The sequence below is a fragment of the Eutrigla gurnardus genome (assembly GCF_963514095.1).
Source record: "Eutrigla gurnardus genome assembly, chromosome: 20".
Lineage (NCBI taxonomy): Eukaryota > Metazoa > Chordata > Actinopteri > Perciformes > Triglidae > Eutrigla > Eutrigla gurnardus.
In genome coordinates this window covers 21,565,385-21,592,314 of record NC_139931.1, presented here as the reverse complement: position 1 = coordinate 21,592,314, position 26,930 = coordinate 21,565,385, and the positions used below count along the sequence as shown (strand labels likewise).

Below are 26,930 nucleotides of genomic sequence, written 5' to 3'. Positions count from 1 at the left end.
GTAGTGAGGGCCTCTGCTTTGGCAAGCTGTTGGGTTATCTCAGACTCGAAGCCCGAATAGGGTTCCTCAGGTGGTTGGTGTGTCTCACCTGAGGTTGCTTCGGTCGATTGAGTCGTTAACGCGTAGAGGACCAGATCACCCCCTTTTCCCAGTGCTGTGCCACAAATGGCTTCCCCGTGAAGGGTTTCATGGCGGGCCATGGTGATCATTGCGGTTGGGAACGTGAAAAGGACATTGTCTAAGTCTTTACTCCTGGCTAGGGAGGGAGGTAACTCTCCTATGACTGGTATGGTCAGTTCAAAGTCATGGAAAGAGTTGTCGACCAGCATCCCTATTGGTTTCCGTGCTCCCACCTGGATTGGGGCATGCGTCAAGTTTTGGACCAGGATGTAGGTTGAACGATTGTTCAACTCAAGCAGGGGCATGCCACAGACTGTAAGGTTAAGTTCCCAGAAATGGGGTAAGGGCTGGAAGAATGCTTGGGAGCCAGGCATCTTCTGTCCCTTAAGGATGGCGAGCCGGATGGGGACACCTGCGGTCCTGGCAGGGACCATCATGTATCATGGATCAACTTCAAAAGGGAAGGATCAACTTCAAAAGGGAAGGGAAGATGGCCGCTCAGCTCACGTGCGGTGCGGCAGGTGCCTCGCATGAGTTGCTTTATCCGGCTAAAGTCTGCAAAATAGACGCTCCATCCTTTAGATGGATACCCAATGCCGTTTTTATTATATGTCTGCTTTTATTAACCATACGGCAGCGTCTACCCATCGAAAACACTGCCTGCTCCCCATCCGACCAAAGTCAGCGTCTCCTGTACACAGCCTTTCTAAACAATGGGCAAGCCGGCGTGACCTCCACGAAACACGGAAACACCAACCCAACAAGTAAGACTGTGAGCCTTTTACACCTGGCCTTTATGGTACTACTGGCAGGGGACGTGGAGATTAACCCTGGCCCACATTCATCGGACATTAACTCCCAGGTAAATTTAGCTCCGCTACAACCTCAGCTGGCGCATTCCCACTGGCTGACGCAGCCGCTGTCGATGCCGTTGTTGCCGGCAACAGCGACCATCCACCAGCCCTGGTCATTTTTCATATGGCCCTGGTTCCCTGGGGCTAACATCTCCCACCTAACTCCAACCATCACCACGGCGTTTCCAGCAGGTGGGCCGCTTTTTGTAGCTTACCCCACCCAGCTGCCCTGGCTGGCACAGTGAGGAGCAGCGTTTCATTCTACGGAGCTGATGGGCCGAGGGCTCGCGTCACGGAGCTGGGTTTCTAGTCGCCGCCTGACCGTACCAACCACGGGGGAGGAGACGCCGTACCTGTTCACCACTGCGTTAACAGACCATGCTGATGGCCATCCACCACCATCAGGCACCGTCCCCACCACGGTGGCGCGAGCGTCTAACACCAGCGAGGAGGAGACACCAGCGGCCGGCTACATCCAGCTGTCGGCGATGCAGCAGCGGAAGCCCGATGGCCACCATCTACCACCTGGCATTGTTTCCACCACGGTGACGCTACCCTCGGCTAACACCAGCGAGGAGGAGACACCAGCGGCCGGCTACATCCAGTGGCTGGCGAAGCAGCAGTGGAAGCCTGACGGCCACCCACCACCACCTGAATCAGTGACCAGCGAGGAGAAGTCACAGCCAGCCATGGTCAGCTCGACAGCGGGTCACCCAGCGGGATCGAGCTGGGCACCCGTAACGCAGCAAGAGGTCAACATTACAACGGTCAGAACAAGAGGACAGCTCCCACGTAAGACTCGCAACCCAGTACTCAAAAAACATAAACGACTTAAATTCTTCAGGACACTTAATCAGGCTAGGACTATCTGGGATCCAGAGTATAAAAAGGGGGGATTGTTTGGGGGTCATTTAAATGTTCGTAGCTTGGTCCCAAAACGTGAACAGATTGAACATTTACTATGTAATTCTAATGTTGATTTTATGGGCCTATCAGAAACGTGGCTCACCAGCTCTTCTCCTGAAGCTGCTGTGTCACTACCGGACTACAATACGTATAGGAAAGATAGGGGACAGGGTAGGGGCGGGGGGGTTCTCCTGTATGTAAAGAACAACTTGAAATGTAATCAGATTGCATGGCCCAGTAACATCACACTTGAATGTATTGGTGTAAATATTTCTCTTTCAAGAGAGATGTCTCTTACTGTCATCTGCATCTATCGCAAACCCACGGCTAACATAGATTTTTATGACCAGCTCAAGGCACTCCTTACCTTATGTAATCATAAAAAAGAAATCATCCTTTTTGGTGACTTTAATGTCAATTGGGATAACAAAATAGATAGAAAACACCTTAAACATATAACTGACTATTTTAATTTCACTCAGATTATAGAGCAACCCACTAGAATTACACATCGTACACAATCCAGGATTGATTTAGTCTTTACTAATAAACCGGAAAGAATCACAAACACCCATAACCTGTTAACAGGACTCTCGGACCATAACGCAATCTTTTTCTCAAGAAAAGTCAAATGCTCAAAAAATCTGTATCATACTTTAACTAATCGATCTATTAACATGATTATCCCCAATAATCAATTAGAAAATGTGGATAGAGATTTAAAAGATGTTGACTGGTCTGGCCTTCTGGGATGTGATGATGCAGATATTGGCAGTGATTTATTTTTATCTAAAGTCAAAGAGATCGTCCTCTCATTCTCCAGGAGAGGGCGTCAGGGGAAAAAGAAGTCCACCTCCCTCCCCTGGCTCAACTCTACCTGTCTAAAACTGATGAAGCATAGGGATCAGCTCCTCAGAAAAGCTATTAAGTCTGGGCTTAACACAGACCGACTGAATTTTATAGTTGCTAGAAACAAGGTGACATCAGAATTACGTAAGGCCAAAGCTGATTTTTTTATTCAAATTATTGAGAACGCTAGAGGTAACAGTAAAAAAATATGGCAGAATATAAATAAATTAACAGGAAAACAACCCAAGCAGGAATCTAAAGGTCTGGAATTAAAAATCGACAATAAGCTGGTGAGAAACCCTGGTATCCTGGCTCAGGAATTTAATTATTTTTTCATAAACTCAATAGAGGAAATGGTGAAACAGTTCACACCTCTCGAAGTCTCTGAGCAGCAGGTTTCTAACTTGTCTGACAACATCGAGCCTAAATTTAATATTCAAGAAATCACAAAATCAGAAGTTATTGATATCATAAGTAATTTGAACAACTCTAAAGCCAAGGACATACACGGGCTCGACACAAGTTTCTTGAAATCACATAAGGAGGCCCTAGCTCCCCCACTTGTGCATCTGGTTAATTTATCGATCAAAAACTCAACTGTACCTAAGGCATGGAAAATGGCCTCAGTTACTCCAGTATTTAAAGCTGGCGACAAGTTTGATTTAAATAATTACAGACCTATTAGTATTGTGCCTGTAGTCTCTAAAGTAATTGAAAAGTGGGTCGCCAAACAAGTAATTGATTTCCTTGGCAATAGCCATACTCCTTTACATCCCATGCAGTTTGGGTTTCGACCTTACCATTCCACCGAGACCGCATTGACCATGTTCATGGAGAGAACTAAGTGTTATTTGGATGCTCATGGATGGGTTGGTGCTGTCTTTTTAGATTTAAAAAGAGCGTTTGATACCGTCAATCATAAGGTACTTTTATCCAAACTGTCTCATTTTAATTTTTCTTTTCAATCTATTAAATGGTTTGACTCATACTTGTCACATAGAGAACAACGAACTGTGGTGGCCGGTGCCAGCTCCTCTTTTATGGGTTGTCCAGTAGGGGTCCCCCAAGGGTCCATATTGGGGCCCATTTTATTCACATTGTATATTAATGATTTACCCGATTTTTGTTTAGATGTGGATGTTCAGCTTTACGCTGATGATGCGGTAATTTTCACTAAAGCTAAAAATCCTAAGGAGGCAGCACGGGTGCTTTCTACAGCACTCACACACATACAAACATGGCTTACAAGTTCGTGTCTTATTTTGAATGCAAAAAAAACTGTTTGTCTATTTCTGTCGAAGCAATCTGCTTCTTCCATGCCTTCTCGCTCAGGTGTTTTTTTGGGTGCTGACGAGTTGGAAGTTGTTAATGAATTTAAATATTTAGGTGTGATTATAGACTCTAAACTTTCTTTTAAAAATCATGTTAAAATGTTATCAAAAAAAATTAAATATCACCTTTACAACTTTAAGCAAATCAGAGGATCGTTGTCAGAAGCAGCTGCTCTGATGTTTCTGCACTCTATGATTTTTTCTCATTTAAGCTACTGTATTACTAGCTGGTCCATGACCGGCTCTACTATCGTGAAACCAATTGAGCTTCTGTATAAAAAAGCACTCAAAATCTTAGACAAAAAAACGTTTTCTTACCATCATTGTAACATTCTAGTGAAATATAATTTGCTGAGTTTTTCTAATCTTTGTAAGTTCTCCTCTGTATGCTTAATATATAAAGTACTTCATGGCCTGGCGCCATCTCCACTTAAAGAGTTTATTGCATTTAAACAAACAAGGACCACCAGATCTATTACTAATAGGGACTGTGTGGTTCCATACAGGAAAACCTCTTTCAGTCAAAATGCCCTGTCTATGAAAGGAACTGCAATCTGGAACACACTACCCTTACCCGTAAAGGAATGCCCTACCTTGACTACTTTTAAGAGCCACCTGAAGGTATGGCTTAGAGCCAACCAAACGTGTAATCACCTTTAATGTTTTAACTGCATGCTACTGATTAGCTTTTATTTGTCTTTGTATGTATGTGTGATAGAATGGAGAGGGCCATCGCATTTGGATCCATCCATTTATCCATGCACTCTATCTATGTAAACTTGCACTGACACTTTATACCCGGCACTTTATAGAACTCACGCTGACATTACTGCACTTTATGTCTACGTATGAATGTGTATATGATGTGAATTACTGTTTAACTGTTGCTGTGTATTTTTTACCTGCCAAGGGACTGCGGATGTAAATTAGCAGTCTTGCTAACTCCGACACATTTACATTTGTATTCACATACTGATGTTCATTAATGTGTATTGTCCCTTTCAAATAAAGAAAATAAAAAAATGTCAACTTCGCTGGCAACCTGACATGCCTCTGGGATGGTTTGGCCTGATGTCAGGTGTTCAAGTTCAATGGGCAGGGGTTCACTCTTAGCATTAGCCTGGGACCACAGAATCTGATTGACCGTGTCCAGTTTGGTGCCAAGTCTGACCAGAATATCAGCACCTAAAAGGAATGGTGGATGTAGTTTGGGCACTACGCTTATGAAATGGTCAACCTGTTTCTTCCCAATACGGATCGAGAGGGCGCACACTCCTACCGCCTTAAGGTGAATCTGCGGTGATTCTGCAGAAAGGAGGTGGTGGTTGAGAGGCGCGAAAACTGGGAGAGGTTCATGCTGGCACAGATGGTGGTACAGATCTTGACTGATGGCTGTCTTCTCTGACCAAAGCCCCAGGATCGCTTCTGGGACATGGGTGTCATTGAGATGGTCACCGCCAACCAGATGAGGGCTGTAAAGTGCTGGGTTTCGGTTCTCCAGCGGACACAGGAAGGATCCGTGGTGTCGGAAAGCGCTCAAGTCGCCGGCTTGGAGTGGTGGGCTCGCAAGCGGTGCGGTTCGAGCAGAGCCAGGATTAGGCTCTGAAAAAGGCATCCGCATTGGTAGAGGGTCTCTGGACTCTTGGATGACGGCGACTCGTTCGTCGGAGGCCATCAGGCCACCTGAGGGGTGGAGCGGTTTTTGGCGGCTCGACCTGAGCCCAGATGCGTCCCTGATGGCAGTCGATAAGCGGTGCCAGCCGGTCCAGGAGATCCTGACCAATGAGAAGTGGTTCGGTGTCAAGGGCACAAATGTGGATGGGGTGCACAAGAGTGACTCCCTGAAACGTGAGGTCCACCCACGCACGTTCTGTGATGGGTGACCTCTCCTGCGTGTAGCTGGTGATGCTAACGTGGCAGGGCTCAATTTGAAGTGGTTTACCTAGGGAGAGCATGGTTCGGGTCACCTCCGCAAAGGTGCGTTGGCACATTAGACTGATCTCGGAGCCTGAGTCGAGTAGGGCGAGGATGTCTACCCCCACCGAGGTGTAAATGCGTCTAGCGTGGCCTTTGCGAACAAGATCTCCTAGGAAAGTCAAGAAAGGGGGTTGCGACGGGTCGATGGCCTTGGTTGCCGAGTCTGATTTTGGTTCCCCCACCCATCCTACCAAGCAAACCTTGGCGGTGGAAGTGGGAATGGCCCGGCCTAGTCATGTAGGCGGAGGCTTCATGTCCGGGTTTTTGCCGGGCTTTTGTGGGGAGCTTGGTGCCGGCTGTGACCATTGGGCCGCGTCGAGCCGCAACCCTATCGCTTTTGTCAGCTTATCGACCAGGTCGTCCATATCCTTTTCTTTCATTCGGGAGTTTGTCGTCCAGGAATTATACTTATCCTCTTGTTTGCGTTCAAACTGGACCTTATTCCTGGGGTTATTTTCGTTCCTGGGTTCTGTGTGATTCCAGGGGCGTGCGTTCCGCTCACCCCCTTGGTTCTGTCGCCATTGTCGCTGGTTAGGTTCCCGGTGTGCCTGTTGTACTGGTCTGGTACTTACCCTTGGCTGAGGCACTTCATCTCCCTCCAGACCTAGGCCTGTGTGTTCCGCGGTTTGGATCCCCAGGACTCTGGCGTCCTCCCCGGGTGACCTTGTGGGTCGCATCCGGGTTTCCCATGACATCTGTGCGAAATTACGAACCTCTTGCATGGTCCTGCAGTGCATGGTGACATCGTAGCGCACACTTTCGTGTAGGTTATGCAGGACGAGGGCCTTGAAGGCAGGCTCTTCCTCCACTCCTGGGGAGTTACGGCCCTGAGCATAGGCGGCCCTGAAGCGCCTATAGTACTCCCTGGGTGGTTCCTGCTTCCTGTGTAGAACAGCGAGGGCGCCGAGCGTGGCGGAGGCGGGGTCCCTGTACCGGCTATACTCCTCCTTGAGTGCTTCACAAAGTCTGGAGTATCGGCCCCGGTTTCTGGGTGCGAGTGTTTCTATGAAACTGTGGACATGTCTGGTAGTGGTCTTCCAGATTAGCTTGAGCTTCTCGCGTGAGGAGGCATGGGGTAGGTCACGCAGACAGTGGTCTATCTCTTTGAGATAGCCATCAATATCCGACTCTTTGTGAGTCGGATCAAACCGTTCGATGTCTCTGGCGAGGGACTCTAACTGTCGGGTGCGCAGGCCATGGTTTGCGGCTGGATATGGGCCATCTGATTCACTTGTTGACCCGTTATCACCACGGTAATTGTCTCGGACAGAGTGACCCCTCCCCCTTGGAGGTGGGGATGGAGTCCGAGGCATGCGTGACTCTCCTAACGAGTGTCGGTGGTGGGTACGTGGGAATCTGGAATCCCCCGTCGAGCTCCGAGCCACTGGGAAATGGCTCACGCTTTGGCGTGGAGACTCGTCCCGCTGGGAGTAGCTCCACTTGTGAGGTGGGGCTTCTCGTTCCAGTGGGTGGGTGGACGGTGGCGCCTGGTAGCGCCGACGTTCGGGCTCTTCCGACTGTAACAGTCTCTCCCTGCGCATGGGACGGTGTGCGTCCGTGGGGAGCGCGGTTTCAAGGTCCGACAAGTCAGGCATATCCGTGTCTGGGGGTGTACCTACCTGGGCAGCCTGAGTTTCCTCACGCTGGAGTTCTCTCTCCTCCTCCCTGCACGGCCTGCGGAGGGCTTCCTCCCTTTCCACCTTCAGTTCGGCCACTTCCTGTCGCAGGGAGGTGGTCGCATGACCCAGTCGATTGATTAACTCCTCATCCTCCAAAACTCAAGGGAGGAGTAGAGGTGAGTGTGATGCTGGCGGTAGGAGAGGAAGCTTAAATGGTTTGTGGAAAAGGGTCAGAGGAAGAGTGACAGGTACGGCAGTGACAGGTACGGCAGTGACAGGTACACAGGTACGGCAGTGACAAAACAGTGGCAAAACAGAACAGAAGCTGGTTCAGCTTCAAAGGTTAGTAGCCTACCTCCCAGTGATCTTGGCGGAATATTCAGTGGCAAATTCAACGATCCTGCCGTGCAACAGTCCCGTGGTGTGTCTGGCTAGCAGATAAACGGAGCTAGCTGCTATAGCTAGCGCCGGCCACAGCAACTTCCCTCCAGTTGGCACCTGCTACAGCCCGCCTCCAGGAACCGACCACCCGGCTCAACGGTCGCGGAACCGGGATCCACCCGCCCGGTCTCCACCATCACCTCCATCCCGCTCGGGACGAGCAGCGGCACAGCGCCGCCACCCGCGGGTTCCCCCCGAGGAGCGCGGCGTCTCCAGGCGCGCGGCGACGGCCGCTCCGGCTCGGCGCACTCCCGAGGTGCTGGTGGTCGGGACCTCGCTGGTGAGGCACGTGTCCGTGCGCAACGCACGGACTTTCTGCCGGCCTGGTGCCTGTGTCACGGAGGTCACATCCTCCGCTCAGCAGGTGAGTGCCCAACATCCCTCGGCATCAACGACCTCAAATTTCAGCAGTCGGAGGTGCTCAAAGCGAACTTCGTCGCCATGGTGGATAGCGTGCTGGACACGGGGAAGCGGCTAATTGTTCTGGGTCCGCTTCCCCCGCCCCGCTACGGTGATGTCATCACCAGCCGCATCCGCCAGCTGCACCTGTGGCTAAAGGGATACTGCCTGGGCAACAGTATCCCTTTCGTTGACAACTACGCGGCCTTTTTAAACCGACCTCAACTTTTTAATCGGGACGGCCTTCACCCCAACCAGGAGGGATCCCGGCTTTTATCTGTGAACATTGACCTGACCATCCGCTCATGCACCACACCCACCTCTTGACTAACACACGGACACTCTGCCCCACGCTGTCCCTCCCACCCACACTCACCCCCCACTCCCTGCACCATACATAGCCCACACATCCACCCATCACCACCCCCATCAGAACCACAGGACATCCATCACATTGAAACACTTATCACTCACAGACATCAACCCAGGACTGTTTTTAGACCGACTGATTGTTTTAATGTCCCCATAAAGAGACATACTGAGCGCACAATCAATGAAGACATCAAGATGGCCCTACTAAATGTGCGCTCGCTGTCTAACAAATCTTTTATTATAAATGATGTAATTTTAGACAGAAAATTAGACGGTATTCTCCTTACTGAGACATGGCTCGGCACTGACGCACGTGTTGTTCTCACAGAGACCTGTCCTCCAGATTTTAACTTTTTATTTTCAACAAGGGTGGGCAGGAAAGGAGGGGGAACTGCCTCGATCACAAGGTCAACATTATCACCAAAGGAAGCTCCTTCTAACAACTATTTATCATTTGAATACCACGCCTTTGTTTTTAGCAGCCCTCCTATTCTTTGTGTGACTGTTTACAGACCACCCCAGCACCCTACTGCTTTTATCAGCGACTTCTCAGAGTTTTTAACAATCATTCACGCTAAGTATGATAGGATTTTAATAACTGGTGATTTTAATCTACACATCGATAAGACCTCAGACCTAGCATCTAGAGAATTTTTAAACCTCCTTCACTGCTTGGATTTTAAACAGCATGTCTGCCAGCCAACCCACGACAGGGGGCGCACCCTGGACCTGGTCATAACCTATGGCCTGTCTGTGGGTGCGCCCTCTGTCGTGGATCTGGCCGTGTCAGACCATTTTTGTGTGTTTTTTAATATCACCAGTTTTAACCAGCTGGAGGACCCTGTGAGAACAGTGAGGAAACGCCATCTTACTTCTGAAGTGGCAGCAAATTTTATCCAGATTTTAAAGAACACTCCTGCACAAATTTTACCAGCACCATGTGATTTTATCATTGACAATTTTATTCACAAACTAAGGTCAACACTTGACTCAGTGGCTCCTCTTTTAACTAAAACTATAAAAACAAGACCAATGCCACCATGGAGAAATGAAGAAATCAAAAAACTGAAAAGAACGTGCAGGAGTGCTGAGAGGAGATGGAGAAAATCAAAGCTGACAGTACACTACGACATATTTCGTCAACACCTCAAAACATACAATAAAACCATCAAACTGGCAAGAATTTCACATTTCAAAAATCTAATCTCCGAAAATAAAAATAACCCCAAATTTTTATTCTCCACAATTGAGTTTTTAACCAACGGTGACCGGAACAGGTCACCAATAACACCAACAGACTCCGTTTGTGAGGCGTTTGCTGACCACTTCAGAAGTAAAATCGATAACATTAGATCCAGTCTTTTATCTCACCAAATCTCAACCTCCGACATTCCTGGATCAATGCTTCCACCTGAGGAGACTCTGGACTCTTTTGCCCTGGTTGACGCAAGGACACTTGGTCGAGTCTTCTCCCAAGTGAAGCCCACAACCTGCCTTTTAGACCCAATTCCCACACGCTTTTTTAAAACGTTTTATGACGTTTTTGAGGAACAGCTTTTATATATGGTGAACTGCTCTCTTCAGACGGGTGTCTTCCCCACATCCTTTAAAACGGCGGTGGTGAAGCCCCTTCTGAAGAAGAGTGGCATAGACCCCACCATTTTTAATAATTACCGTCCAGTATCCAACTTACCATTTTTAAGCAAAATTTTAGAAAAACTGGTTTTTACACAGATAAATACATTTTTATATTTAAACAATACATTGGAGAAGTATCAGTCTGGTTTTAGGACAAACCACAGCACAGAGACAGCCCTTTTAAAGATTTTAAATGACATCAGGTTCAATTTAGATAATCATAAACTCACAGTCTTGGTTCTGCTAGATCTAACCGCCGCCTTTGATACAGTGGACCATCACATTTTAATAAACCGTTTGAGGAACCTGGTTGGTCTCTCTGGTGCTGTTTTAAATTGGTTCTCCTCTTACCTCACTGACCGAAGCTTCTTCGTAAGTCTGGATACCTGTTCCTCCAAAACACACAACCTTAAGTGCGGGGTTCCCCAGGGGTCAATTTTAGGCCCAACCCTTTTTAATCTCTACATGCTTCCCCTGGGTGATGTCATCAGGAGGCACGGCATCAGCTTCCACAGCTATGCTGACGATACAAAACTGTACATCGCTGTGTCTCCTGATGACACAGGGCCTTTAGATGCCCTTTTTAATTCCATTTTAGATATCCAGTCATGGATGGCAGCAAACTTTCTACAACTCAACCAGGACAAAACAGAGGTTTTAGTCATAGGTCCTGAAGGCCAGAGAGAGAAACTTTTACCAAAATTAAATAATTTTAAATCATCGAAATCTCTGAGAAACCTGGGCGTGATTTTAGACTCTGAGCTCAGTTTTATTCCACACATTAAAAATGTAACAAAGGTAGGTTTCTACCACCTGAAGAATATAGCCAGAGTCCGCCCGTTTCTCTCACAGGCCAGTACAGAGGTGCTGATGCATGCTTTTATTTCCAGTCGTCTAGACTATTGTAATGCCCTGCTCTCTGGTCTTCCTAAAAAGAGCATCCATACTCTCCAACTGCTGCAAAACTCAGCCGCACGCGTGCTGACGAGGACCAGAGGGCGGGAGCACATTACACCAGTTTTAAAGTCGCTGCATTGGCTCCCTGTCCGCTTCAGGATCGATTTTAAGATTCTTTTACTTGTTTTTAAATGTCTTAATGGTCTTGGGCCCTCTTATTTATCTGACCTACTCCTATTATATCAACCCTCACGGACCCTGAGGTCCTCTGGCACCGGCCTTTTAACCGTTCCACAAGTCAGATTGAAAACACACGGGGAGGCGGCTTTTAGTTATTATGGTCCCCGACTGTGGAACAGCCTGCCGCAGAACCTCAGGGCCGCAGAGAATGTTGATGTTTTTAAAAAACGGCTCAAGACTCATCTTTTTAGTCTGGCTTTTAATTAATTAACTTTCTATTATTTTAAGTCTGCTATTTTATTCCCCAAGTTTTAATCTATTATTTTAAGTTTGCTTATTTTAGTAGTTTATACTGATTTTATTCTATCCTATTTAGCTATTTAGCTTTTTTATCTAGTTTTTGATATTTATTTTATAACTGCTATCTTGTTCTATTTTACATTATTTTATCTCTTTTACCGTCGACTGACGGGAACCAGAGTCCCTCATGGTGTGGATGGCCTTTCACTCACCGATGTCTCAGTGCCGAGCCATGTCTCTACAGTTTTAGCCAATGCAGTGCGTGGGGGTGTGTGTGTGTGTGTGTGGTGTGCCGAGTTGCGTGCATGTTAGTGTGAGTGTGCGAGTGTGTTCCGGGTGGGGGGTCGGGTCTTTCTTTCTGTTGTTGTTGTTTTTATTGTTGTTGTTGTTTTGTTCTTATTTTCTAAATTTGTATTTTCTGTACGGCACTTTGTGTTGCATTTACCTGCATGAATGGTGCCATATAAATAAATAAAATTGAATTGAATTGAATTGAATCCTCAGCTTTCTGCAGTTGTGCTCTGCGCTGAGACAGGAGGAGGATTCGACCCACCACGTCAGCGATTGTGCGTTGTGGTTTCCCTGCCGGGTGATTAACATAATCAACAAGCTCCTGCAGTTGATCATTGCATGCCACTACATCGTAGTGCTCAAGGTTTTCCCTGTCCTCAAGGGACAGGTGGAGGAGACCAGCGACCGCATCCTGCAGGTCTGCGTCGACTGATATCTGGGGAGCCTCAGCTCCTTGTTCTTTCGGGCCGTAGTTGCTCATTTTACCTCTAGTAAAAGGCAGAACCCGGTGGCTTCACTTGTTTGGTTTTAACAGCGAAAAAGAATGTATGTTGTTATGCTGATGTGGGTGCACAGGTGAGCGGCGTCGACCTGTGACTTACAATGGAAATGTTAATACACTTCTACAGTCTGTGGACTGTAAGTGAGGTGTCTCTAGCACCTCTGGTGAGTGATAACAGTGTTATAACGCGTCTTAGTATTCCTAACCCTGTGTTTGTTAGTATTGTTGTTAAACAATAAATGGCTAATCACAACATGCATATGCAACCCTCAACTGTACTTGCTTGGCAAATAGTAATGGGGAACAAACAAATCGATCCTTGAAAATCGATTTCTAAACAATCATATTCATAATAATAATATTTACTATTATTATTATTACTATACCTCTCAGGTTATTAAGGCATAAATTAAGGCATAAATCTCTGGATAAAGCTGGTTTAAGAAGGCCTCACACGGGGCGGCAATTATGTTGGGGTTGTAGCAGGAGCAGATTTGGTTATCAACAGTTAACTATCAATATCAATATGATTATCGGTATTAATAATTATATTTAATATATTATCATGATATAATCATGAATAAACGGGGCACCACCCTGGGATCAGGGAAAAGATAACCTAAAACTGTATTCAGTCTCAATATAAAGGTTTTATACTCACATGCCAATCATCGTGATCATTGGCATGGAAGCATAAAAACAATCTAACAATTAAGAAGGGCGTGAAATTCAAGCACTAGCCTTCACAACCTGCTGTTATCCAGTGACATATACACAACAAGCACAAGAGACCGCTAGTTATAATATAATAAGATTTAATAAAATCAGTAATAATGATCACAATCAATAACACTGCAATTAACAAAGCCTTATTACCTAACTACCTAACACACAAAGCTAAGCTTAAACAAAGGGAGAGACACACGTGGAGTGTGTGTGTGCGTATGTGTGTGCGTGCGTGTGCGTGTGTGTGCGTGCGTGTCGAGAGAGAGAGAGAGAGAGAGAGAGAGAGGGAGAGATGGCTATGTGCGGCCACCAGATGGAGCTATTCCTCGCAGCGTTCAGGGGCGGAGCCACTGACGTCCGATGGAGTAGCGAGAGAGAGAGAGAGAGAGAGAGAGAGAGATAGCCGTATGTAGCCACCAGATGTAGCTATGTCCCTAGCGTCCGCCGGGAACAGCTGGCTTAGGACACATGTGTGCGGCGTGTATGTGTGTGTGTGTGTTAGCGGGACACAAACAAAGAGAGAGAGAATGCGCAAGCGATATTCTGAGGCACAGAAAACGTGCCACTATCACCCGGGCGCGCGTGAATGAACTGGCGTTTATTCCGCGAGACCGGTCTTTTAACTGATAGTAGAGGCTTTCTGAGCTCGCGAATATGGTGGAGGTTAGTCGGAAACACTGTTACAGAAATCAACCCAGCTGCGTGGGTACATGATCAGCATTCACATACAGCAGCACATGAACAAACGGACTCGGCGGTCCGCGATCAGAACTTAAAACACATTAACAAGAATTACAAGCATGTCCTACACTATCGAATCTCTGCTTCTGCCCAGACAAATAGCCTCTTACTTTTGTCGATGTGAGATGCGTCGATGTGAGGGTTTCGTCCCATGCGGCGATGGCGTTCCTTGACGCCGGCAACGGACGGTAATTCGTGGGCGCTCGTTCAGCGCCGGATCTAATTGATTGAAGAAAACCGTTAGTAATTCTTCCTTCTGCAGGGACAATCGCGGGGCTCGGCGATTTAGTCAGCTGATTTCAGACAAAGACGGGTCGAGTTATCCGTTCTGCTGGCAGCTGAGACGAAGAACGTTTTTCTTCTTACCGCGGGGAACGGGAGAGTCGCGCTGTCGCGGTGGTCTCCTCGGGATCCAAAATGATAAACAAAAGAAAAATAAAACGAGTAGAGAAAAAGAGGGGTAAAACAGTCTGTTGCTCGTCCAGCGAGTTTGGGGGGAAAGACTGTGGCCTAGGACAAAGGGAAACGCTGCAGACGTAATCTTCACCTCCTGGCGTAACGCGAGTTACTTTGGAGAGAGGAGGTTCTTCTGGTGACGCCGGGATTTATAGCTCACGGCTGGTCCGGGGGACCCCCTGGAGTACAATGCAGTTGTCAGCCAATAGGGCACCACTTGTGTGACGTCAGATCTCGCGACCAGGTGGAGGTGACACTAAAATGGTGGTTGTAGTTTTTTATCTCCTTTGTCCCTTTGTCTGGCCGCATTGGGTAGGCTTTGTAGGCCGCATTGTGTAGTCCTAACGGTTAGGTCCCAACACCGCCTAAGGTCAACAGGAAGTGGGCAAAAAAATGTTTTTAACCACCTGCGTATCAGCTCTGTGACTGTAAATAGTGGGGAGAAGCTGTGAATCTGACATGCAGTTCCAGTCTGCTTTACACCAGATCAACAGTCATGCCACTTTTAATTCCTTTTTTTTAAATTCCTCTCATTTCAGCCTGCAAGGAGGACCCAGGGAGGAGGAGGGGTCACACTAGGGGAAGGAGGAGAGATGTCAAGCAGTCATGAACATGTGTGTGAGCTCTGTGACTGAAATGTAGTTTTACTTTGGGTCACACCAGATCAACAGTCTTTCCACACCTGCTAATGATTTTATTCATTGTCTCATCTGCTCCACACTTAGCACACACCTCAGACAGCAGTCAGGGACATTGATGGCTTTGAATGTCAATCGCTTGTGTCTAAACTTGCGCCACGAGGAGGCGGCCGCAGCACAGGTAGGCGGCAGCGACGCTGCCATGTGACCGCAGGCACTCCACGACCGCACTTTAGAGATGGATGGCTTTGAATGCCGATCGCTTGAGTCTAAACTTGCGCCACGAGGAGGCGGCCGCAGCACATTTAGGCGTCCACAACACTGCCATGTGACCGCAGGCACTCCACGGCTGCATATGAGCGAGGACTTGTCACGATACTGCTTGCAGTTTTAATTTGTTTTCTCTGGTTGTCTTTGTCTTAAATTAAAATTAGTTTGATGATCGGAAACATTTAAGTGTGACAAATCAGGAAGGGGGCAAATACTTTTTCACTGCACTGTATACATCGCGTACTCGCATATGAATTTAAGTGACATCCCATTCTTAATCCATAGGACGTCGGTCCACCCTTTGAAGCTATAACAGCTTCAACTCTTCTGGAAGGCTTTCCACAAGGTTTAGGAGTGGGTTTATGGGACTTTTTGACCATTCTTCCAGAGGCATATTTGTGAGGTCACACACTGATGTTGAACTAGAAGGCCTGGCTCTCAGTCTCCACTCCACGTCACAAAGTTGTTCTATCGGGTTGAGGTCAGGACTCTGTGAAGGCCAGTCAAGTTCATCCACACAAGACTCTCTCATCCATGTCTTTATGGACCTTGCTTTGTGCACTGGTGCACAGTCATGTTGAACAGGAAGGGGCCATCCCCAAACTGTTCCACAAAGTCAGGAGCGTGGAATTGTCAAACATTTCTTGGTATGCTGAAGCATTCAAGAGTTCCTTTCACCGGAACTAATGAAACCCATTCCATGGAGCTCTCTACGCTGTTCTTGAGTTAATCTGAAGGCCACATGAAGTTTGGAGGTCTGTAGTGATTGACTGCAGAAAGTTGGCGACCTCTGTGCGTGGAAATAAAAGAACAGCTCTGACCATGCTTACGCACAGCACCTAGTGGCAGAATAGGAGAACTGCACATAGAAAGCATTGCGAGTGTCACAGCATGCACAATCTCAACATCCACAATTGTTCCATATCTTTGATTAATAATGACTCACTTAGCATTGTGGAGGTTTCTTCCATTGACCTCGGGACTTCCAGCCCATAATACTCAGCAAAGATGTTCGTATACACTATGGCCTTAGTTATGGTGCTCCATGTATACCTGCCTGCATCTTACATGTTATGTGCTGGACTGTCTCAAGACCCCAGGTGCAGGCTGTGCAAAGATGCCCGTCTGGTGTAGTAGACCCCGGCCTGCACCTGGGGTCCTACACTGCATGAAAAGTGGGATTTTCGTCAGTTAGCGGCCCTGTAAATTGACGTGGAAGTTCAGGTTTACGACTGCAAACGGCAATTTGCAGGAAACACCGAAAACTGACGTAAATTGCCGGGAATTGACGTGGGCCTTGCTTGGCAGTTGTCCCCCCATGACCCCCCTCCCCGTAATCCTAGGGGAGGCTTTAACATGTAAATGAAAATGCTGTGAGCTATACAAATGCAAATCAGGGTAGCAGGGGGAGTTTTCCCCCAGGTGACATTTTTCTGAAAGGTGTTAACTTCAGTTCATCTTCATTCAAAGATATAACTTAATTTCATCTTCATTCAAAGATACACAAAACAATTTGCTTCAACAATTACTTTTAATCAGGCTTTGCCACAAAGGTAAAATGTACATTCATGCAAACAACATCACAGTCTCCTAGAGCTCAACCACTGTGCATAGTGGCATGACTACAGTGACCCTTTCTGTGCTTAAATGCACAGTGGATGTGTTAACCACACATCTCCCAGCAATGCGCTCAACAGGCAGAAATGATGCTGGGTATGACGTGTCTGTTCCCTGCAAGCTCCAAACTTCTATTGGCTTTCCATAAAAATGTCTGTCCGGATGGGGATGAAGCCAGGAAACTTGCGCAGTAACATGTTTAAATGCAGTACCTTTTGACACAACATTAACAACTATAAACTGCTTTATAATGGCTGGTCGTAGTTCTGAGGGTCAAGGATGGGTTCATAGATCATAGATCTCGGCTGTGTTCGAAATGCCATACTAACGTCCTACTCGTACTTAATTGTGACGTAAATTTGAGTACGTTGTGCGTTCACATACAATAGTATGTGAATTTGTGCACGCGAGAAATGCCCGGATGTATACTGCATTGGCAAGAATTTCCGAGTACAGCGGACCTTGCTAAATCTACTCAACTTCCCAAAATGCATTGCGGCTCGTCTGACTTCACAAGTTTTGGATAATGGCGGACGACTGCGGTGATTCTGGCGACAGCCCGACACAAACCGCGTACACATGTAAGTATACTGTAACATGACTTTTACATTTCCAGCTGACTTTTAAATCGTATTGATAATGAACGTTACTTTATTGGTGTTGGCATTGTACGTTAACGTTACGAATCGAAGGTCCTTCCAGCCGGCTAGCCTACTGACGGTAATTTACCATTTAGGGGTTAGCGAGCGCAAGCGAAGCGGAAAATGTGCCGTTTTTACCGACGTTAACTAATAATATAGTGCTTATGTTAAACCGTGGTTATATATTTACTAACGGTGATTAATAACGCCGTGCACCGTTGTCCGCTAAAGGGACGGCAGACACCGGGCGCCTCATTCAGTGGGGGGAACGATGACGAGACGTTCACCGGCAGGAGGGATGCTGCTCTGAGAGGCTTCACTTAAGAAAATGTGGTTTAAATGTTATAATTCTTATATCCAGGACTGCTGGAGACTCTCAGGATGTCCCAGGACTGCTGGAGACTCTCAGGATGATTGCGGTAAGAATATGTTCGGTGACTGCTAGCTAAGCTAAAATTAGCAAAGCAAGCCCAAGCTAAAAGTAGCTTAAACGCTAATAGTCCAAGCTAAAAGTAGCATAGTAGCCTTGTAAAAGAACAAGAGAGAGGAACCAGTGTAACGTTAAGTTGCTTTGTTAAGTGTATGTTGGTCTTTTACAGGAAGCAGTACGCCGTCTTCACAACTCGGAGACGAATTGTAGGCGCTACGAACCGGAGCAAGGGTACGATTTAAAGAATATGCTTTCATTCTGCTGTATAAGGAAATAGATGCGTTAACAGTAGATACCGATCTTAACTGTATTCATACCACTCATTTAATTGTTTTCCAGCTGCCTGTAAGACATACTATGAAACGGTACGCAGGAGCTTCAGACACACACAGCCTGATCTCGCATCGCAGGCGGAAGCTGTGAAGACGTCAGCTCGGAGTCGTTCCAGGAGAAAGAGGGTAAGACTTATTAGATCCGTTTTTGGTCAATGTGACCAAACCTACCTAAACCTATTTTTCAGGTGCATTAATAGATGTGTTGTGTCCATGCGCAGTGCATCGCGCAGTACTGATTGTCTTTACTGATTGTTTTACAGCTGCTGGAAGCGAGACGGAGTGTGCTTGCTGGCGATGAGGTGGACCGTTGGAAGTGCGCCACCACAGACATGATGTCTGATGAGGAGGACGGCGTCGTTGGCGGGGTGTCTGGATGGATTGTGTGACCTCCATCCTCTCGTAGCCAGGAGCTCACCGAGCTCTGTGCGACTCTACAGTCGCGATTAGAGAAGACTCCCAAGTACAGGGCCACGCACCGCAGGCGGCTGTAAAATTGACCAAATTCGGACAGAATGTCGCCAGTTCATTTGTTTGTTGTGTGGGCAAATTTGTACAGTTGTGTGTTGTGTTGTCAATAAAGCTCTTTCTTTGAATACTTCCTCCTGGCAATTTGTCCTTTCCTCAATTAATTCATTCATATTTATATTTATAAATATATAAATAAATAAAAATAAATGTGTGTATGTATAAATATACATATATATATATAAACAAACATATGTATATATATATATGTGTGTATATATATATATATATATGTATATATATATATAGTGATAGATCTGCTAACCAATCACTAGTGATTATTCTTGTTTAAAAGACCCAGTGTGACCAATAGTAACACATCTGCCAACGGGGGTTGGCTTTACATTTATAATGACCAGATCTGCCAACCAATCACGAGCGATTATACTTGTTTAAAACTAGTGGTTTCATCCAATCCTGAGTGAGGATATTCAAGCCATCTCTGGCCAGGCGGGGTTTCGCCGCTATTCATATGCTAATTAGAGCCTTCGCTGTGGTTCGTTTCCGACAATTTTCGGCACAGACGAACGCGGCGTTCGCAGCCTGTAAATTGTCGTTAACTCCCGAAAATTAGGGAGATTTTCGGGCGTTTACAGGGACGAAAATCCGACTTTTCATGCAGTGCTATTTGTTGTGGTAGACCCCGGCCTGCACCTGGGGTCCTGTCTGGTGTGGTAGACCCCGGCCTCTGTTCTGTCCTTCAGGCCAGCCTTTTCTAACCGCTCGTATGATTTCTCCATATCAGTCACTTCTTCTGTAGGTTGTACATGCCGTACAGAGGCTTGTCCTTCGATTGTTGGTTCCCCCTCTTCATCCTCAGGTTTCTGCTGTCGGAGATATTCACTAAGGAGGCGCCATCTTCCTGATGTAGTCCTGGAACTTGGATGTTTTTATCCTGGACAGTGGCTCTGCACCCACTAATCCTCAGCCTCCCTCCTCGATTTGTGTACAATCTCAGAGTGTTGGACTTGGGGTGAAACCCTCAATGCATGGTGATCTTACTTGTCTTGATATCAGTGGCCTTTATCACTTCCTTTGGCCAGATTATTATATCAGTGGAGTATCTGATGACTATGCTCAAATGTAAACACGGATAAAATAATAAAAAGTGATAAAAAAGAAACACAAGCAGATGCTGTGAGGCAATGATTACTTGTAATACGTGCCATAGTTTTGTGTTTTGTGTTAGTAATTCTAGTCAGTGGAGAAGGTGACATGTTGGATTTGATTGGATTAGCTGGTCTCGGTTTCCTATAATAGCAGATCACAGCTGTCCCCGATCCAATCTTCAGTCCTAACAGTCAGAGAGTCAGAGTTGGAGTGCTGAGGCTAGTTAACCTCCATGGTGGGATTAAGGTAACAGGAGGATTGGAGGGCAGACACCCTGGTGAGAAACATATGGGAGACTCGCTTCGCTAACGTTAAGGTCATGGGAATGATTGTGCCTCTGTGTAGGAGTCATTCATTCACATATTAATATTGAGACTTTATAATAGGATGATCAGAGGTCCGATCCCGGGCTCCTCCAGTCCTAAGTGATACGAAAGTTTACAGGCTAAACACAACACAAGTGGTTATGTCATTTGCCTTTTCTGTGTTCACATTGACACAGTGACAGTTGGTGAGTCCCTTACAAGCGTCAGTTTGTAACTATGGTAACAGAAATAGTGTCTTGCTTTTTTAGCTATGCTGAAATAAATATAGAAGTCGAGTAGAAGTTGTTCATCTTTACTTTCCAATACAATATTAATATGTATTGAAGTGAAAAATTACACAGAAATAGATCTGGTAATAACTGAGTTTTGCTGGAATATTACCCCGTCCCATGGTTTCTACATGATGCCACTCATTTGTTTTAAATTGTAGAATGTCTCCACCTTCCTTTTATTGAATCAACCAAAGGAGCCTGATTCGACTGCCAATTTAAAGTAAAATTGTCACAGTGGTGGGAATTTGATTATGAAACAAAGGATCATTACATTCAGGCTATATGGGTGTACTGACTAAGTCCTAAACGAAGTCTAGTACTGGTTGCGAATACGGCAGATTAGATTTAGACGTGCGCTCGAACATAGCAAATGGAGAGTTCAGCAATGTTACAATTATCTCGCAGGTTTATTTTCCTTCAGTTATAACTTTAACTCATAATACATGTAACCAAAACAACAAACCAAATTGCTCACCACATCAAACTACGTGTTTCCTCTAGATTAAATGGCCTACCTGGGCTGACCCGAGTTTGGCTGAGCAACAGAGCAAAACAGCCCCCCTATAGGCACAGGGCAAAATTACATGAAATAATACAAAATTAATACGGCTCATACAATGGGGGTGTAACATAGAACTGCCGATTGTGGTATAAACATCAGGAGAATATGCAAATGAAAATGTGAATTTTGCGCAATTCGTTCAAGTTGAAATATTGGTAAACACTTGTTGTCTCCTGGTTCAGGTCTACGATAGTACCTCGTATTAGTACAGAGACCAGACCAGAGTATGTGGAGAAATGTATGTCAATGTCTATGGTACAAACAGCAACATTGCCTTATGTCTAGATTATGTTATTTGGAGTGTTGATGGAGCGGCTACAATGTTAGCATAGCCTAGCACCCATCAACCGAGTTGCTAGCTTGAACCCAGACAGCAATGGCATCTGGGACATCACAACACATAAAGCAGCCATAGTTGTTACCCCCCCCCCCCCCCCCCCCCCTCTCTGGTGCCTCTATAAATAGAAATGATCCTGTAGTCAAACTTGCATCATTAGCTTCACGTTTGAGGTGAACACTGCATTAATCAAGAACATTCCTAAAAAACAACCCCATGGTCCACCGTGGTAGCTGCGGCCCTGACCTGCTGGAATACTGATTGAGTTGCTGGAATAACAACTGACCAGCAGGAATAATAACTGACTGATATTGACCTGCTGGCATAATGACTGACATGCTGGGATAATGACTGACATGCTGGAATAATGACTGACATGCCGGAATAATGACTGACATGCCAAAATAATGACTGACATGCCGGAATAATGACTGACCTGATGGAATAAAGACTGACATGCTGGAATAATGACTGACCTGATGGAATAATGACTGACCTGATGGAATAATGACTGACAAGCTGGAATAATGACTGACCTGATGGAATAATGACTGACCTCCTAGAATAACAACTGACGTGGCCCTAATATCATTACAGACACTAACGCTTGAGTATAAAAGACTAATGGAACCACAACTGACCTGCTGGAACAATGCCTGACTTGCTTGAATACCGACTGACCTAATGTCATAACGACTGACCAGCAAGAATAATGACTGACATACAACATCAAATATGCGACATAAGTAAAGTGTGTGATGGATTCCTCTCAGCAGGAAGTCACTACCACAGTGTGTGTGTGCGTGTGTAAACGTCCACGCAGTTTTTTTTTAATTAACCCTTGAACGCAGCATCGCTGATCCACGGGAGGCAAACACACAGTGAGTGGTCTCGTACCTCCAGCACTGCTCCGCTATCTACTGCCAGCACCGTGGACAATGGACTTTGGTCAAACAGATGGATAAAGGTCAGTCAGCAGGAAAGAAGCGCACGTGCCGGTCAGATTAGAGTCGCGCGGACGGAGCGTCCCGTTACCGGCGAGCGGCGTCCGTCTCATTGATCTGGAGGGGAAAGAAGGCTGACGCATCCACGCAGTCAGCGAAGGCACGCGGAGGCGAGGAGCGGCCAGAGTGATGCGTTCTCAGGGACTCGGACACTTGGCTTCCCGGGGGTCCTGTGGCGAGTGTGGGGGCTGAACACCTGGACCACTTTTGGATAACATGTCTCTGCTGAAACAACGCGGGAGAGAGCTCGAGCGTTTCGATGGACTGTCGCTCATTTACTGGTAGGTGAAGCATGCTGAGTGGTCTGTCTTTAAACATGGCTGAAGGCTGCCAGACCACCAGGATTCCCAGACGCAACAGTAATCACAAAGTGAAGTCTTTCAAATCAAAGTTTCAGTGCTTTCATAAAATACAGAATCCTCAGTGTTTCTTCCTTTTATTCTGAAATCGGACTTATTTTGACCTGAGAAGCAGACCTGTGTGTGTGTTGGTGGTTCATGGTTTGGACGGTTTTACTTTTTATTCTGCACACAATTATTTAAAGAATGGTCTAATCTGGAACGTCTTTTTAATAATTCACTCCACGATATAAACAGCTTCAAATATGTTGGAATGAAGGACATTCGGTAACTTTACTGCTATTCTAGCAATGATTCTAGCACCTTTTCATCCGTGTAAAACCCTGCAGATGAATGAATGATTCTCCATCATATGTGCTGTTAGACGGCAGGATTTAAGAAGGGGAGGTGAAACCACTTGAAGGTTACTTCAGAAACAGAATGCAGTGCAGATGACCATTTTACTATTATTATTATTACTATTATTACTATTGGGATTACATGACACACTGTTCAGAGCCAAATAGTAAATACATTTAGCCTCTATATTTTCCATGTCAAACTGGAGGAATGCTGTGACAATGTGAATGATCCCATGGGACAGTTGCGTCGTGTCCTGAGAGGAGGAGTCGGTCAGCTGAATGTAGGTGCTGAGTGGACGCTTGAAGCTGCCTCGGGTGCTTAAAGGCGAGCTGAAGGGAGACGATATGACTCTGCTGTGTTGCCGTCTCTCCTGTTATCACCCCGAAGGCTTCCCTCATGATTCTCTCCTCCCAGAAGTTACCTGAGCTCTGGGACTACTTTTTGATTTACATCTCAGGAGCCCTAGAGTTTAATCCTGAGAGCAAAGACATAGACCTGGGACTGTTTCCACTCAGGATGAACCCCACCATAAAGACCAGGTAGGTGTGAGAGGCTTATCTGGATGGCTTTAACAAAAGGCTGTGAGAGTGTCGGAATTTAACCTGCTCTTGTGTTCTCACTTTTAATTGCGCAAGTTTGACTGTGGGATCATTTGTGTTTATTGACTCGCTCTAGTTGTACCAGAGAGGCAGGGTTTACCTCCAAGTAGACTCCAAGCAGGTTTCCTCCATCACGGCTAAAATCACCACTATTGCTGCTTTGTACATGATGGAGTCCCAGATCCACCAGGAAACCAAACCCCGTCCTGTCTGGGTAAAAAGTCTGAAGTCATGCTTTGTTAGGTTTGTCTGCAAGACCACAAGCTAACTACTTTTAAAATGCTTGTTTTCTGAATGGAGTCTGGTTGATGAACATTGGAGCTGCTCCATCAACACTCCAAATAAAGTCATCTAGGCATAAATCAGTGTTTCCACTAGAATTTTTTTCAGGCCCGGTGGTACCCACCGAAAAAACCCTACAGACGAGACATGTGGGATGGTGTATTGGTGCATTTGGATTAAGTGGTACAGCAAGCAGTCTGCAATTCTGCAATTATTATATTTGCATTCAAATTTTTGTTCAACCCGAGTGTATTCAAGATCACAAGGAGAGAGTGACTTATTAAAGTGCATTTATTGCATACAGTACAAATGGAACATGCTACATGTGCACTTCAACCACACAGTGTGCATCGTTCTCTGCTGCACTTGATTTTTCTGGGTTTTGTGAAGAACTTCACCAAGGCCTTGTCGTAGGGGAACTTGGCCACAAGTTTTTTATTCATTTTATTATAACAGAGTTACATACATTTGACAATGCCTGGGAAAACTAGCCTATTGTCTGTGTTATTTTCATCATTATTGCTTACCAAAAAAAAAGAGAGAGAAGCTTGTTTGTTTTCATCTCTCTACTCTGTTTAGATACACAAATATGATCGCATTTGTCAATCGCTGTATTTTATTTTGAAAATTGCTTTTATTTTGCAAATTGACCGGATTGTCTCGAGTTTCTTTGTGTGACTTTCTGACAGAATTGACGCGACTGCTTGCGGCTCGCACACAAAATACACCCGAAATAGACGCCGAAACGATCGCTTCACGGCGCGTAGGATCGCGGCGCTCCGCGTCTGGTCTGAACTACACTATTGGTTAACAAGGGTGCCGAAAGGAAGCGGGCTCCGTTTCGTGGCTATTCGCGGTGCTTCGGCGGCCGGTGTGAACCCAGTGTGAACCCAGTGTGAACCGTGCAACGGTCCTCGAGCAGCCCCCCTCTCCACTGCAATCTGCTCCCCTTTCTTCCGTCTCACCTGCACCTGTCTTTTTTTTCTGGAGTTGCCTCCGGCGGCGCCAGTTGGTTAGCTAACAAACCTTAAACATCCCAGAATGTATGCCCGCGCTCTCAGCAGCGGTACTCGCATCGCTAGGCACGAAGCAGGTTGACTCGCGTCGCGCTGCACAGGGGGCGCTCCTAATGTAAATGATTATTGATTTATGAATTAATTGATAAGTAGCTTATTTTTTTGCATATTGATTTTTTTTTTGGCCTGGCGGCAGGTCTCCTTGGCCTGTACAATGGTAGGGGAAACACTGTAAATACAGCAGAGACCTTGTTGTTAGGACCACAGACAGTCTCTCGTTTCTCCACATAGTCTGGTCTGGTTTCTGGACTAATGTGAGCTAGTATCTAGACCTCTGGGGGACCACAGACAGTCTCTGGTTTCTCCACATAGTCTGGTCTGGTCTCTGGACTAATGTGAGCTAGTATCTAGACCTCTGGGGGACCACAGACAGTCTCTGGTTTCTCCACATAGTCGGGTCTGGTCTTTGGACTAATGTGAGCTACTATCTAGACCTCTGGGGGACCACAGACAGTCTCTGGTTTCTCCATATAGTCGGGTCTGGTCTTTGGACTAATGTGAGCTACTATCTAGACCTCTGGGGGACCACAGACACTCTCTGGTTCCTCCACATAGTCTGGTCTGTTCTCTAGACTAATGTGAGCTAGTATCTAGACCTCTGGGGGACCACAGACAGTCTCTGGGTCCTCCACATAGTCTGGTCTGGTCTCTGGACTAATCTGGGCTACTATCTAGACCTCTGGGGGACCACAGACAGTCTCTGGTTTCTCCACATAGTCTGGTCTGGTCTCTGGACTAATGTTGGCTACTATCTAGACCTCTGGGGGACCACAGACAGTCTCTGGTTTCTCCACATAGTCTGGTCTGGTCTTTGGACTAATGTGAGCTACTATCTAGACCTCTGGGGGACCACAGACACTCTCTGGTTCCTCCACATAGTCTGGTCTGGTCTCTAGACTAATGTGAGCTAGTATCTAGACCTCTGGGGGACCACAGACAGTCTCTGGGTCCTCCACATAGTCAGACTGGAGATGTAAACCCCGAACAGTCTTCAATATGAAATGCCAACACAACCAACAGGAAGTAGGAAACATCCAGGTGATCTCCATCCTGCCAGCTGACACCTTGTGTTGGACGTTTCTGGACAAGATGTGGAGATTAGGAAAACATGTAACACGCGTGTATAACTCACAGGCATCAGATGGATTTGCTTGTTGTGATCGCCGCATTGTAGTGAACTCCACAACAGCTGACTGTTGCATGAACTAGAGTCGGGGCTGCGGGTCATATGGAAAGGTGCTTATGCAGATTCTACATCATTCTTGTTGAATTGAACTCATTGTGTGTTCTGAAACATTTAAACAGAGAGACATGGAGCATGAATCTCACGCTGCATCCGCCAACACACATCAGGCAGGATGTTGAGACAGTGAGACAGATGGTGAACCGCTGAGTGCTCTTTTCTTTTTCTCTGTCTCTTCCACTTCACTTTCATATTTGTGTGCTTGTGGCACTCGATGCTTGGACCAGACAGAACCGTCAGGCCATTGTTGGCCTTTTGTGTAAGTTCAAATATCAGCCTGTCGGCCTGCTCACCTACAGCTGCAACACATTTCTATCATTTTTCGTTTGTGGGAGATTTTTAAAAATGTTTTTTATTTGAGCA

General features: G+C 46.3%; 1 protein-coding gene across 1 annotated transcript in view; it reads left to right on the top strand.

Moving 5' to 3' along the window:
* Positions 1-22,816: 22,816 nt before the first annotated feature.
* LOC311030465 (syntaxin-binding protein 4) overlaps positions 22,817-26,930 on the top strand; it is a gene marked incomplete at its 5' end in the record, with an annotated part of 313,894 nt that continues 309,780 nt past the window's right edge. Inside the window, one exon of the mRNA XM_084036229.1 lies at positions 22,817-22,947. Coding sequence (XP_083892355.1) covers positions 22,883-22,947 — 65 coding nt within the window. The remainder of the gene's footprint in view (positions 22,948-26,930) is intronic.